A 15,578-nucleotide genomic window follows, 5' to 3' on the forward strand; every position below is an offset into this window, starting at 1 on the left:
TTTTTTTTTTTTTGCGTGTGGTTTTCTTTTTCTTTCGCCACTCCGTTGTGGGTTTTAAAACTGACGCACTTCACTGATTTAAAGATTCATCTATTGCGAACCACGTGATGGGAAAAGGGACTCTGCTGCTCGCCCCATCACTCAGGAGGCCGCCACGTCAGCGAGGGAACACTCCCACCCCCACCACCACCATCACCACCACCACCAACAACAACAGCAATAATGTGTGTGTGTGGCGTGGATTAGGTGAGGTTAGGTAACTAGTTTGGTTGGTTATGTTAAGTTAGGTTAGGTTGTGTGGTGGTGTGGATGAGGTGAGGTGAGGTGAGGTTATGATAGGTCAGACTAAGTTGTGTAGGTCTGACAGTGGTTGATGTGTGTGGTGTGTGGTGTTGGTGAAGTGAGGTTAGGTTAAGTTAGGTTACCACTACCACCACCACCACCACCACCACCACCACCACCACCAACAACAACAACAACAACATAAGCATCTACATCACCATCAATCACCATCATCACTACTAATAACGACACCACCACCACCTCCACCACCACCACCACCACCACCACCAGCACAGCCACTATCAACACACCTACCACTCCATTCCCCCATGAAACTACTATGCTTCTATAACACTGCCATTACGTGTACATCACTCAATATATTCCTGCATCTAACTTTACCTTATAACGAATTTACCTTTACGATATAACGAAAGAAAGTAAAAAATAAGGAACTGAAATCACCGCCACCGCCACCACCACCACCACCACCACCACCACCACCACCATCACCACTACCATTTTTATTACTCCTTACTCACCAAAGAGAGAGAGAGAGAGAGAGAGAGAGAGAGAGAGAGAGAGAGAGAGAGAGAGAGAGAGAGAGAGAGAGAGAGAGAGAGAGAGAGAGAGAGAGAGAGAGAGAGAGAAAGGTCGTGGAACCGCAAACACTGAAGAAAAAAAGTGAGGGGGAAGTAAAAAAAGAAAATAAACAAAAAAAAAGAAAAGAAATAATAATAATAATAATAATAATAATAATAATAATAATAATAATAATAATAATAATAATAATAATAATAATGATAATAATAATAATAATAATAATTAGACAACGACACAAGCCGAAGTGATGAGAAATATAAAACGATTAAAAAAGGAAGAGAAGAAAAAAAAGAAAAACGAACGATGAATGGAAACGAAAAAACGAATAAAAAAGAGAAGAGAGAAAACAAAGAAGAAAGGAAGCGAAGGAGGCTATAAAAAAATATTCGATCAATTGCCGCAAACACAGACGAAGGAGAGGAAGAAAGGAGGAAAGGAAGAAGAAGAAGAAGAAGAGGAAAAATAAGAGTAAAAAATCGAACAATGGCTGCAAACATTTACGAAAGGAGAGAGAGAGAGAGAGAGAGAGAGAGAGAGAGAGAGAGAGAGAGAGAGAGAGAGAGAGAGAGAGAGAGAGAGAGAGAGAGAAGCCTTATGTGGTCGTCTTTCTTTCTTTCTTTCTCTCTCTCTCTCTCTCTCTCTCCCCCTCCTTGCTAATAATCACCTACCTTCGTAGAAAACGGAATAACATAACAACTTCTCTCTTCTAACTTCTATCCAATCTTATTTCAGCATAAATCTCCCAAGAAAAATTTTGAGGCCTACATAAGGCACACCATTTTTCACACATCGTCGTAGAGAGAGAGAGAGAGAGAGAGAGAGAGAGAGAGAGAGAGAGAGAGAGAGAGAGAGAGAGAGAGAGAGAGAGAGAGAGAGAGAGAGAGAGAGAGAGAGAGAGAGAGAGAGAGAGAGAGAGAGAGAAATTGCCAGGAAAATGGGGGAGGTGAAGCTGTGATGATGTTATCGGGAAGGAGACGGCGGGAGGAAGGGAGGGAGGGAGGGAAGAAGCGAGGAACCTCTTCACGTCTTTCTTCCGCTACCTCCCGCTGACGTCTACCTAACCGGAGAGAAGGAGAAGGAGGAGGAGGAGGAGGAGGAGGAGGAGGAGGAGGACCTGATGGACACCTGCCCTAAGGTATATGTTCTCTGATACGCGGTGATACACATGGCATATGACAGGAGGGAAGGTGGCAGAGAGGAGGAAAGCAGCGGAGGGAAGGGAGGGAAGGGAGGGAAGGGAGGGAAGGGCAGTAGGCAACGATCGGGTATCTCTGGTAAAGGGAAAAGTTTGGGACAATAGCAATTTTGACTTACAAATTTACCTCCCCCCTCCCTTCCCCTTCCCCCTCACAGCAGGTCGAGGTGGTCAGTCAGATGCTGCTGGAAAGAGAGAGAGAGAGAGAGAGAGAGAGAGAGAGAGAGAGAGAGAGAGAGAGAGAGAGAGAGAGAGAGAGAGAGAGAGAGAGAGAGAGAGAGAGAGAGAGAGAGAGAGAGAAGGAATTCGCTCGTTCGTTTTCCAATAAATAAGAAAAACATTCACTCCTTCCTTCTCAGTCAGCGGGAAGAAAAATGTGCCATCCTTTCCTTTCTTTCTGGGAAACCGGGCACAAAAAAAATATCAAATGTAAAAAATACTTCTTTCCAGTTACCAGGATAAAAACTCGCTCTTTAATTCCCTTCCAGTGAAGCGAATATGGAACATTTACGTGTTTCTTTCTGGTCAAGAGGAAAGGAACACGAAAGAAACGGATTTTTGAGAACCAGAAACATTTGTAGGTGAAGTGCGGCTAACAACACCTCATGGCAGACAAATAAACGTAACGGAATGAAAACAACAGACGCACTATCACCACAACTTCCAGACGGCGAGAAACACACGAACGGAGAGAGCAGCCGACATGAAGCAACACCACCTGGGATATAAATATATGGGGAAAACCTCAAGAGTCTCCAAGATACGTAGAAAAGCAGGTAAGCGTTGTAGTGCGTGGCTGGGAGGGACGAGGGACGAGGGGCGTGACAGGCGGGCCGGGAGAGACAATGGGTGGAGCCTCGAGACAATGTATTCACGGTGGACTGTCCTCGAGGCCTGAAGATCACAAGACATGATAATGAGGCTTGCTGAGGTAAACCTGAAGAATGGACGGAGGGGGTTGGGGGTGCTGCGTGCTGGGCTGAGTTGAAATGTGTCTGTGTTGGGAAATGCACGTGGAAAGTGGGCTGTGAAGGGTGGCGGGCATGGCGTTGGGAAATGGATGAATAGGTGAGTAGGTAAGGAGGTGCCACTTGTCTTCATTTTCTTTAAGGTTTCCGCGTTTTCTCTCTCTCTCTCTCTCTCTCTCTCTCTCTCTCTCTCTCTCTCTCTCTCTCTCTCTCTCTTAACATGGTCTAGTTGATATTGATCTGGTTTTCAGGACAGTTTCCGTGATTCTTGTGGATAAGTGCATGTGTCACGGTCGGAAATGAATGGATAGATGAACAGTGAGTGAGGCGCCATTGACTTTATATAATCTTCGCTGTTTTACCTCAACTATATTTAAGAGACAAGTTAAGCCGGTTTTCAAGACAATTTCATGATCCTAGCCACAGTTTTAACAATAATTCTATAGGCCCGTACTCAAGATTAGTTTCATGATTCCACTCACAGCAAAACAAACATTCTAATCTGCCATCAAGAGAAACACCAGCGAGATCCCGTATATTGATCCCTATAGCCTTTGAAAAACAGTCCTTATTAGACCACAACGTAAGAGTGATGATGATTGACTAATTGATTGGTTAACTGACTGACTGATTTAACCCTTTCAGTACCACAGCAAGGTTTTCTTCTGGATACCATTACAAGACTGCATTATTCGTAAGATTGTATAAAAGTTGTGATGAAGGCGTTGGAAATAATGTCCAGCAACTCGTGTCGTGTGTTTCTTCTTTGCATGACCCTGTTGTGGTTAAGGAAATGCGTTTGTTTTTAATAAATTTCTTCCTTCTTACGTGTTTCATTTCCTCTTGGTGATTCTTGGGTTACAACACTCGTCCACTAATGTCGCAGCTCTATCAACCCTCTTCTGCTTAATAACAAGATATTTTGAAGCTTTGAATTATCCTCAGTACTGAAATAATGTGTCCATGTGACCGAAGCTTCGAAACATTGCTTACCGGTTGTGGTAGGAAGGGAAGGAGCCGAAGAAGGGACAAGGGAAGGGAGGATGATGCACAGTACACGTCTTTAGAGGTGTAGCAAAGCAGGGGAGTTGTATGGCTGCAGGAACTTCAGCGGAAAGAATTATGTGGGATTTGAGACACGAAGCTTCCTAGTTCAAGACGGGATTGTGTCACTTTACTCGACGCCACCTCAAAGAGAGAGAGAGAGAGAGAGAGAGAGAGAGAGAGAGAGAGAGAGAGAGAGAGAGAGAGAGAGAGAGAGAGAGAGAGAGAGAGAGGAACCGTCCAAAGGTTATTTTACGATGCTTATTAACCTTTACATCCAATTCTATTAACTTCAAAGAGCAAAATAAGGTTTATAAATATTACCTTTTTATGTTTTTTTTTGGATGGTTATTTTACACATTAAATTATCTACCGCCTTTTTTTTATATGATAGAGAGATACATAAAGGCTACAATTCTACAAGCAAGGGATGAAAATGAAGTACAAAACAGCGGCGTTGGTTCTTACGAGGCTCTAGTGAGGAGCGCACTGTCACACGTGGTCGGCGCAGGACGGGGGGAAAAAAAAATGGACAAAAAAAAGTGGAAGGAGATGAACGCCATAACACAACAAAATGGGCGTGTGGTGGTGAGTGGAGGTGGTGATGACATTGGCAGTGGTGGTGCGAGTGTGGCGGAGATAAAAAACGGTGTGATAACAGAGTCGGTAATGGTGTTTGCAACGATCATGGTGGCGGCGATAATGTGGCAGCGGCGGTGAGGGTGTTGACAGCAGGGAGGAGGAGGAGGAAGAGGAGGAAGAGGAGGAGGGGAGACCAGTGAAGGGAGACTCGTGCACGCTGGCAGGAGACGGAAGCCCCATCACTTGTATCTTAATCGTTGCCTCCCGTAGCGCCCCTTCCCTTCACTCCCTTCACTCCCCCCACGTGCATGTCGCCTCACCCCGCGCGGCTCTGGCTCGTCCCTGCCGCTCCTGAAGGTGGCGGCTGAGGGTGCGGCGGCTCAGTGACGAGGGAGCCACACGCGGTCTTGCCTTATTGCAAAATCAGCTGCTGGGTGGCTGGTGTTTGCATCAGCTCTTGAGGTGGTGGTGTTCTCTCTCTCTCCTCTCCTCTCCTCTCTCTCTCTCTCTCTCTCTCTCTCTCTCTCTCTCTCTCTCTCTCCTGTCAATTCCGATCTTCTTCATGTCTTCCTCCCTTAATTTCAATTTTCCTCCCCGTCTATTCGGTTTGCCTGGCTGGTCATTCTGTCCGTCTCTGCCTCGCCGCGTGGGAGTCTCCGGGTCTCGCTATCACTCACGCCTTCCCCCTTTCGGTCACTCTTTGTCTGCCCGGCCACTCGTCCCTCTGCACTATTAATATTCACCTTGCAGTTCTTTGTCTCGGTGTTCCTGTGCGTCTCATCATTAGTCATCCTTCACGTGATTAACTTTCCCTATCGTGCGCCTCGTCTGATCCACTCGTGTTTGTCTCCGCGCTTCTCCCCTCGCTGGTTTTTCTCCGCTGAGGGACATCACAATACCGCGCCCCACGTGGCATCTACACTGATAATTGACACGGTGTTAACGCAAGCTTACCTCCTCCTTCTCTTTAACAGGGTAACAATACAGTGTGTTGTGTACATGCCTGTTAACTTCATCAACTGTAGCTTCGTTATTTTTTATTTTTTTATTTTTTTTCCTTCAGTCTTACATGATTTCCTTTTACGGCACGAGACTAAGGCTTTAGTGCTCTCTTAGTGCCTTTCAATGTCCATTAGGAGATACCATGCCCCACCTAACCTAACCTAGCTCATTAACTGTAGCTTCTGTATATTTTCCCTTTCCCTTACAAGAATATGGCTTTAATTCTTTCCTAGTCCCTTTACACAAGATGTCCCGCCTAACCTAAGCTAATATATCACCTAATCTAGCCTATCTATCCCCACTTGTCACAAACCCCAATATAGATGTATGACGCCCTTAAACAGACAGATATAGGCGTCTTCCGGGTGCGTGTCACGGAGGATGGGCGGCAGGAAGGGCCAAGGAGACGGGAGGATGGGAGGGACGGGCGGGAGGAAGGGGTGATGAACGGGAAAAGGCGGAAGGAACGGTTAGAGAAAGAGGAGGATGAAGACTGGGAAAGGTGAAGGAAAGGAGTGTATTGAGAGCTGAAGGAAAATATGAGAGAAAGGAAGAAAAGAACTGATAGAAAAATAGAAAGGATGAAAGGCGGGAATAGCTGTAGGAATATGCTAAAAAAAAGCAGAATAAAGACATTCATAAGACGGGAAGAACGATAAAAAAAAATGAAAACCAGAAGAAAATGAAAGAAGGGATGGAGAGATAAAAAAAAAAGAGAAAAACATCATGAAGGAAGATGAGAGAAATAGCGGAGAGAAACGAGGATGAAGACCGGGAGAAATGGAGAAAAAGACAGAAAAGACGGAGAGAGAGAGAGAGAGAGAGAGAGAGAGAGAGAGAGAGAGAGAGAGAGAGAGAGAGAGAGAGAGAGAGAGAGAGAGAGAGAGAGAGAGAGATGTTAGGTGAGGGGAAACGAGGGAAAACATCAGTCAGGGCATGAGAAGAGCAACCAGGCCGGAAGAGGCAGGTAAGTGGAGCTGTCAGCGGAGAAGGTGGGAGAGAGAAGGGGGGTGGGGTGTAGAAGGAGAGCACCACACGACACCTGACACTCACCTGGCGTTGATGGTCTGGGAGGCAGGTGAGGCGCTCCTAACACTGGCCTTCTCCCCTATCGCTTGCTCAGGTGAGGGAGAGGAAGTCTTATTCCTGAAGATAGGACTCTGCCGAAGGATCTGGGAGGCGTTCATTTCTGAGCTGATGTGGGACGACCTGATCTGGCTGGTGGTGGTCGTGCGGGTCGTCTTCACCTGCCCATCAGAAGACTCGGAGGAGGAGGAAGAGGAGGACTCGCTGGCATCTTGGTGGGCGAGGGAAGTGACATCTGTGGCTCGCTCAATGCTCCGCAGCTCCACCATGCTCCGCCTAGAATACAAGGGCAAGAACAGGGGAATGAGTGAGGCGCAAGCAAGGAACCACGTTGGCAATTTCTAAGTACTAAAGGTTTTTGTTGCTGTTTTATGTTACTTACTTGTTGTTTTTTGTTGTTTTCTTATTTTTGTTTTCCATTGAGTTCGTGTTTCCTGTTTTTTTTATTAATTTATATGTTTATTTATTTTTTTGTGGTCCATTTATTTGTTATTGTCTGTTTTTATCTATCTACTTCCCATCTTTTTTTTTATTTTTATTACTCATTTCCTTCCCGTTTTCCGTTTTGCTATTCCTTTTTATCATCCATTTAGCTGTTATCTACATTTTGTTTCTGTTCGTTATGCATTTAATTTTCTTCGTCTTTCATGTTCTCGTTTCTGTTATTCCCATTCGGTATCATTTGTTTATTTTTTCTATTCTTCTTTCTTTTTTTTTTATTTTCGTTTCGCTTCGTAATGCATTTAACTTTCTACGAATGCATGTGACCTCCCATATTGACATCAGAGCTACGACGGGTCATGATAAAGAAGAAGAAGAAGAAGAAGAAGAAGAAGAAGACAAAGAAGACGAAGAAGAAGAAGAAACATGAATCAAACACACCTGAAGCATTACCTGGAATCAAAGATGTACAATAATAATAATAATAATAATAATAATAATAATAATAATAATAATAATAATAATAATAATAATAATAATAATAATAATAATAACAACAACAACAACAACAACATCTTTGACAGTTTTTCTGAGCACAATAAAAAAAATGAGACAGAGAGAGAGAGAGAGAGAGAGAGAGAGAGAGAGAGAGAGAGAGAGAGAGAGAGAGAGAGAGAGAGAGAGAGAGAGAGAGAGAGAGAGAGAGAGAGAGAGAGAGAGAGAGAGAGAGAGAATTTTCGAGCAGCGCCAACGGTTCACTGCCTTTCTCATTTGCCTCAACAAAAACAACAGCAACAACAGCAGCAATGGGACAGTAACAGCACAGTGTCCTATAAAGAGCGACGGCGGGGAGGGAAGGAGGGAAGAAGGAAGAATAGAAGGAAGGAATGGAGGAATTCAGTTAGGAGGGAGAAGGAGAGATCGAGGAAGGAAGGAAGGAAGGAAGGAAGGGATAGAAAGCGCAGGAAGAAATTAATGAATGAAGGAGGGAAAGAAGAAATTCAGTAAGATAGCAAGAAGGGAGGGAAGGAGGAAAGAAGGAAGGATAGAAGGAAGGAAATTTAATAAGAAGGGAGGGATGGAGGGATACGTAGAAGGAAAGGAGGAAGGAAGGAAGGAAGGAAGGAAGGAAGGAAGGAAGGAAGGAAGGAAGGAAGGAAGGAAGGAAGGAGAGAACGAGAACAAGAAGGAAGGTATGAAGGAAAGAAATTATGTAAGAAGGAAATAACTAGAACAGGAAGGATGGGAGGAAGGAGAGAGCGAAAACAGGAAGAATAGAAGGAAGAGCATAAGAAAGGAGGATATTAAGAAAGAGAAAAGAAGAAAACATGAAAGGAAGGAGAGAACTAGAGTAGAAAGGATGAAAGGAAGGGAAGAAGGAAGGAAGGAAGGAGGATACAAAAGGGGATAAAGAAAAATAAGGAAATAAAATACATAATGAAAGGAAGGAAGGAAGGAAGGAAGGAAGGAAGGAAGGAGTTGGCAGTTAGTTTGTTTCCTGACGGATTAGGAGAGCGAGATGCGGGGGCGCTGTGGGCTTTATGTTACATCGAGAGAGAGAGAGAGAGAGAGAGAGAGAGAGAGAGAGAGAGAGAGAGAGAGAGAGAGAGAGAGAGAGAGAGAGAGAGAGAGAGAGAGAGAGAGAGAGAGAGAGAGAGAGAGAGAGAGAGAGAGAGAGAGAGAGAGAGAGAGAGAGAGAGAGAGAGAGAGAGAGAGAGAGAGAGAACCATTAGTTGAACGTGATACCAAGACGATGCTGGTAATGAGTAGGAAGCAACAACCTCCTCCTCCTCCTCCTCCTCTTTCATCCTCCCTCTTCCTTATGAATATGCATAAAAAACCACAACCCACTCAGGCTTTTTATCCAGCTTCCCAGTGCAAGTATTACCACTCCCTCACCCCGAGCCCCTCCCAGACCACCTGTCACTCCCGCATGTGTGTGTTACTTGGATGGTTTAAAATATAGTACTGTAGCGGTCTTTTAATTGAGAGAGAGAGAGAGAGAGAGAGAGAGAGAGAGAGAGAGAGAGAGAGAGAGAGAGAGAGAGAGAGAGAGAGAGAGAGAGAGAGAGAGAGAGAGAGAGAGAGAGAGAGAGAGAGAGAGAGAGAGAGAGAGAGAGAGAGAGAGTTTTCATATGAGTCTTTATTTCTTTCGTCTCTTCTTTCCTATCTCTTTTCCTTTGTTATGTTACTGTTTCTATCCTTCCCTTCATGTTCTTTCAAATAACATTAGAAAATATTCACAAGGTGCACATGAAGTTTATCAGTTGTATTATTGAAGTTTATTTTCCGTTTCAGTGCCGCAAGCCGCAAAATTTCTCCACAAAATAATAATAATAATAATAATAATAATAATAATAATGAAACAAGGTATTAGACAAGTCATATAACCATCAATTTCACTTCCTTTGATGATATTCACCTCATAATTTCTCTACTTGACTACACAAATTCATCACAATAACAAAAACAATAATAAAAAAAAACATTAGACAAATTCCTTTTACCTCCCAGTTTCACTTATAATGCTGAAATTTAATTGAATACTCCTCTACGTTACTCCACTTCACTAATTCACAGGGAGAAGGGGGTAGCAAGGAGGCACAAGGGAGCGAGGCAGCGCACCAACACCCCAACACCTGCTTCTTCACGCTGACCCATCGCCGCCTCTGCTTCCCGTGACCCTGACATGTCAAGTCACGTCTGAGTCAGCTGATGTCTTGTCCTGGGGGCGAGTCACTTCCTGGCACGCAGCGGGTGAATCTCAATTATTTTATCATTTTGTGGGAAAGGAAATTTTCTCTCTTTGCCACTTTTTCTATACGTTTTTTTTACTCAATAGCAAAGAAGAGGAAAATCAATAAATAGAGTAAATGAGAATATTAGTAAATAAAATAAATGCGAGTTTTGATTTCTGTTTCGATTTTGTGTTACAGAGAGAGAGAGAGAGAGAGAGAGAGAGAGAGAGAGAGAGAGAGAGAGAGAGAGAGAGAGAGAGAGAGAGATTTAGTTCCAGCTGGATTTACAATATGCTTAGGCCCCTCTCTCTCTCTCTCTCTCTCTCTCTCTCTCTCTCTCTCTCTCTCTCTCTCTCTCTAACAGATATATGCTAAAAAAACAACAATAATCTATGTAATCAATAATCATGTAAATAACAGTAGTAATATAAGCAATAAAGTAAGAAGAATTACACGTAACTTATAAGTAACCACCATCACAACCACCACCACCACCACCACCACAGCAACAACAACAACCACCATCAAAAACCCATCTGCTATCTACGTCTATCATAACTTTTCTACAATATTTCACTCAGTGTTGGCGAAGTCTTTGTGTGTACAGTACGTACCCTTGTGTGTGTGTGTGTGTGTGTGTGTGTGTGTGTGTGTGTGTGTGTGTGTGTGTGTGTGTGTGTGTGCACTGAGCCGCCGGTAATGTCAGTTATCTCCCAATTGGTGGGCTTCCTGAGCTGTGCCTCTCGGGGCCCCTTCTTCTCTCTCTCTCTCTCTCTCTCTCTCTCTCTCTCTCTCTCTCTCTCTCTCTCTCTCTCTCTCTCTCTCTCTCTCTCTCTCTCTCTGCCTTCACTACTTTTCCTATCGCCCTACTAATCTCTACCGCTCACCTATCACCCTTTCCACCTGTCTACCTCCCAATTAACCTGTCCACTCATCTCCTTTGCTAATAATAATCACTTCTAATTAGGCAACTCATCAAAGCTTCTATTTACTGACCAATGATTTTTATTTATTTTTATCATTTAATTTCTTCTCGTTTTGTGGTCTCCATTTTTTTTATTTCATTTATCTCTTATTCAATTTCCAAGCAACTTTTTCTTACCTATCGTTATTCCCAGTAGACAAATCCTCATCTACCTCCCTTTCTCCCTTCCTTCATTCCTTCTTCCTCCCCTCCCTCTATCACCCCTTCCTCCTTCCAGCCCTCCCTCCCTCCCTCCCTCCCCCTCTCTCTTCCTGTTTCACAATCTTCCTCTTTTGCCTTCCTTCCCCGTTCCCAATTATTACCCTCCACCTCCCATTCATTCTTCCCTCCTTCCCTTCCTTTCATCTCCTCCTCCTCCTCCTCCTCCTCTTCCCAGTATAATGCACCATAATATCATGCAACGTTACTTGAGACCCCATGATGCAGGTCAGACTCTGGAGTAATGGAAGAAGGAGGAGGAGGAGGAGGAGGAGGAGGAGGAGGAGGAGGAGGAGGAGGAGGAGGAGGAGGAGGAGGAGGAGGAGGAGGAGGAGGAGGAGGAGTGGGGAAAATGAAAATGAAGAGGAGATAGGAGTAAACGACGAAGAAAGGAGAGAGGGAGAATTACGCAAGAGGAAGTGAGGAAGAGAAGAATTAGAAATAGGAGAAGTAAAGAGGATGTATAGAAGGAGAGATAAAGAAAGGTGAATTTTTGATGAAAGGAAAAAAATATCCTTAAAGATGATTAATGAAGTTGATGAAAGAAGGAAGGGAAGCAGGAAGGAAAGAAGGAAAGAAGAAAGCACAAGAAGGAAAGGATGGAAAAAAATATAACGAAGCAGGGGAAAGAGGAAAAGGTAAAATACATAATATCCAAGAAACATGAGTAGAGAAGGAGGAAGAGGAGGAGGAGGAGAAGGAGGAAGAGGAGAAGCAAAGGATAATAAAGCAAAAGCAAGAGAAAAAGATGATGATGAAAAACAAACAAAGAAAACAAAGCAAGGAGTGAAAGAGAGAGAGAGAGAGAGAGAGAGAGAGAGAGAGAGAGAGAGAGAGAGAGAGAGAGAGAGAGAGAGAGAGAGAGAGAGAGAGAGAGAGGACGGACATTTACCTAAAGCAGATTTATCAATGCCACAAACCACATTTCCTTGATAAGAGGATGTGAAGAGGAACTGTCAGCTAGCGAGAGAGAGAGAGAGAGAGAGAGAGAGAGAGAGAGAGAGAGAGAGAGAGAGAGAGAGAGAGAGAGAGAGAGAGAGAGAGAGAGAGAGAGAGAGAGAGAGAGAGAGAGAGAGAGAGAGAGAGAGAGAGAGAGAGAGAGAGAGAGAGAGAGAGAGAGAGAGGAAGAAGGGGACGGAGGGTAGACGGGAAGTGAAATTTAAAGGAAGGAAGGAAGGAAGGAAGGAAGGAAGGAAGGAAGGAAGGGAGGGAGGGAGGGAGGGAGGGAGGGAGGGAGGGAGGGAAGAAGGAAGGAAGGAAGGAAGGAAGAAGGAGCAGAAAAAAATATGAATAAAAGTGAAAGCACGTAAATTAAGATGAAGGAAGGAAGGAATTAATGAAGGAAGGAACAAAAGAAAGAAGGAAAGGAACCAAGGAACATAAAAAAGTAATACCTAAGGAAAATACGAGACCAGGAACTTCATAAGTGTAACGAAAGAAGAAAAAGGAAGCAGATTCAGGAAAACGATTGAGGAAAGAAAAAAAAAAAGAAAAGAAAGAAGGAAATATGGCTAAAGAGAGAACTGAGAAATAATTTACTAGGAAAGTGAATGATAATCTCATCAAAAACTCAATGATGCAAAAGAGAGAGAGAGAGAGAGAGAGAGAGAGAGAGAGAGAGAGAGAGAGAGAGAGAGAGAGAGAGAGAGAGAGAGAGAGAGAGAGAGAGAGAGAGAGAGAGAGAGAGAGGAAGCAGGTGGGATATGAAGAGACAGGTAAAAGATGGACAAATGAGAGAGGCGAAGAAAAGAGGAAGTGAAAAGAGAGAGAGAAAAAAAAAGAACGTGATAAGCAAGAGGTTATAAATAAATAAATAAAAAAAAAAAAAATAAGATGGTAGTGGGCAAAAAGAAAGGAGAGATAAAGAAAAGGAGAAAAAAATATAGAATTCGTGCGCCAGAAATTATTGGAAGAAGGAAGCAGAAAAAAATAATCGAGATAATAACCTAAAAAGGAAGGAAGGGGGAAAAAAGATAGGAAGGAAAAAATGGAGGGGAAAATATTGGAGGGAGAAACTAATGAGTGAGGATGATGCAATAAACGCTGATAGGAGGGAATGAAGGAAGGAGAAGGGAGGAATGTGATGATGAAGAGAGAGAGAGAGAGAGAGAGAGAGAGAGAGAGAGAGAGAGAGAGAGAGAGAGAGAGAGAGAGAGAGAGAGAGAGAGAGAGAGAGAGAGAGAGAGAGAGAGAGAGAGAATAGACCCTTCCAGCCACAAACCACACAACCACTACCACCTCCACTACTACTACTACTACTACTACTACTACTACTACAACTAGTACTGATCTTTCTCTTCCCATAAACATTCGAGGGCTGAAGAAGTAATCAAGGAGTGCATCTTTGAGGAGGAGGAGGAGGAGGAGGAGGAGGAGGAGGAGGAGGAGGAGGAGGAGGAGGAGGAGGAGTGTGTTGAGCGGGATCTGTACGGAAGTTGCGTTTCATATTCATGTGGAGTTTGTTGCCCTGAGTCTTGAGAGGGACTTGAGAGGCTCTCCTAACACTGACGCAACACAATGCAACACTACGCTGATACAAAACTTGCAGGGAACTTTTTTTTTTTCATCCCCAACCCTGATTTAGTATTCAAGTTGGGTTTCACTTGCTCCTCTAGACGATGTTATTTTGTACAAGTTGGACAAACAGACACAAAGACCATTTTTTTTGTGTTACTTGCAATGTTTTTCTTTTTTGTCAATAAACTACTGCTACTACTACTACTACTACTACTACTACTACTACCACTTAGTTGCCGTAGAGCACTGTTGTACACATCGTTTGGACCGACAAAGAGATAATAAGAGGTAAGGTTTTGTCTTTTCAAGGTTAAGTGGCTGTTGTGTAAATATAAGGGTTTAAAAATGCTGGAAGAGATGACTGTCTAGATGTGAATAAAAAAAAAAAATGCTAGAGAAAAAAGTGAATTGTGTACCCTCTCACTACTACTACTACTACTACTACTACTACTACTACTGCTACTACTACTACTACTACTTTACGTGCATCTAGTTAAGGACATCATTCAGCAATTCACTTAGGTGTCTTTAGATCGTACATTTAAGGGCAGCAGAAGGGTTAGAAGCTCCGACCAGACGACCCTCAACTCTAACCAGCCATAGCCTCCCATGGCCCACCCCCGGAAGCCTCCATCAGCCCCCCAGACACTTGGAAGCAGGAAATTGAGGCTTCTTTTCAGACTTAGGATGTCTCATTGTATTGTGACGAGGTACATTTGTCTCCGTTACTGAATGTGGAGGTTAGTGTGGTGCCTGTGATGTCTGTGGGGTGTGCGGTGAGGAAGTGCGTATGGGAGTGACGGGCGGGAGAGGCAGGAGGGAGAACGAGGGAGAGGGAAGGGAGGAAGAGTGGTCAGCGGGCAGGCACAGACAGGATGATGCAGGGCGCTGACAAGTAGGTTATCCGCTTGTAGCCTCCACTTCCACCCTCCCTCCCTGACTGTCCGTTCGTCCGTGTGTCTGTCTGGCCTTCCCACACACTCCTGGCTACTTAGGTCCATCCTCTTGTGCTCACCTATACGCTCCTTACAGCCATTCTTCACCTTCTGTCCTGTTTTCTCGCCTATACCATCCTACTACTGCGCCACACCCCTTCTCCCCGCGCCCCTCGCACCCAAGCTCCGCCGCCGCCACCCTCCACAATAAGGAAGTGCCCCCTCCCCTGGCAGACTTCCCCCTTTCACTATTTCACTCCCCGTCGCTTGAAATGCCCACGTTTGCTTGTATTCTACCACCGTTTTCTTTCCGCTGATCTAAGTATATTCCCAGTTTTTCTCCTTGTGTAACTTATTATTTTATTTTTTTCAAGAGTTCACTGAGATGCAAGGTTAAGGGATAGCTGGAGAGGGTAAAGGAGAGGGGAAGGGTCACGAGAGACACTCCAGAGCCTCTTGGCCTTGCTCCTACTTAATTTTACGGATGTAGGAGACACGCGGAGCCCTAACACACCTCAGAACATCACTGCATCTTGCGCGCCACAGGAGAGGGAGGGCGGGACACGAGCGTCTTTGCTATCTTATCTTATCACGGACGGAAGCTATTTGTGGTACTTTAGAGGACAGTGGCAGAGAGAGAGAGAGAGAGAGAGAGAGAGAGAGAGAGAGAGAGAGAGAGAGAGAGAGAGAGAGAGAGAGAGAGAGAGAGAGAGAATCACAGCACTCATTCAGAAACCCACACATAGATGATAACAATCCTGTCTTGCACATCACGAGTCAAGGCAGAACTTTACTCCACAATCTGACCATTGGAATTGAGATGAACAAAGCATGTCGATATTTTCACCACAATCCAAAGCAGCAGCAGCACCAGCGAAGAGGGACGGAGAGAGAATTAAATAATGACAGCGCTGCATCACTGCCTCCGCTGACACCCACTTGGAGGTGCTGACAGGCGGGGCTCTTTTAAAACGGTACTGATGTTGTGGTGTTGTGCTGCAC

The 15,578-nt window shown here is 44.3% G+C and overlaps 1 protein-coding gene and 1 long non-coding RNA gene across 7 annotated transcripts in view; both read right to left on the minus strand.

Annotated features, from left to right (window-relative positions):
- LOC135115022 (supervillin-like) overlaps positions 1-15,578 on the minus strand; it is a 156,257-nt gene that overhangs the window by 29,539 nt on the left and 111,140 nt on the right. For all 6 annotated transcript variants that reach the window (XM_064031446.1, XM_064031449.1, XM_064031445.1 and 3 more), the window contains one exon: positions 6,730-7,038. In XM_064031446.1, coding sequence (XP_063887516.1) covers positions 6,730-7,038 — 309 coding nt within the window. The remainder of the gene's footprint in view (positions 1-6,729; positions 7,039-15,578) is intronic.
- LOC135115029 (uncharacterized) overlaps positions 9,281-15,578 on the minus strand; it is a 23,955-nt gene continuing 17,657 nt past the window's right edge. Inside the window, exon 2 of the long non-coding RNA XR_010275771.1 lies at positions 9,281-9,946. This is a non-coding gene — a long non-coding RNA (uncharacterized LOC135115029). The remainder of the gene's footprint in view (positions 9,947-15,578) is intronic.

The sequence above is a fragment of the Scylla paramamosain genome, chromosome 28 (genome assembly GCF_035594125.1).
Source record: "Scylla paramamosain isolate STU-SP2022 chromosome 28, ASM3559412v1, whole genome shotgun sequence".
NCBI lineage: Eukaryota > Metazoa > Arthropoda > Malacostraca > Decapoda > Portunidae > Scylla > Scylla paramamosain.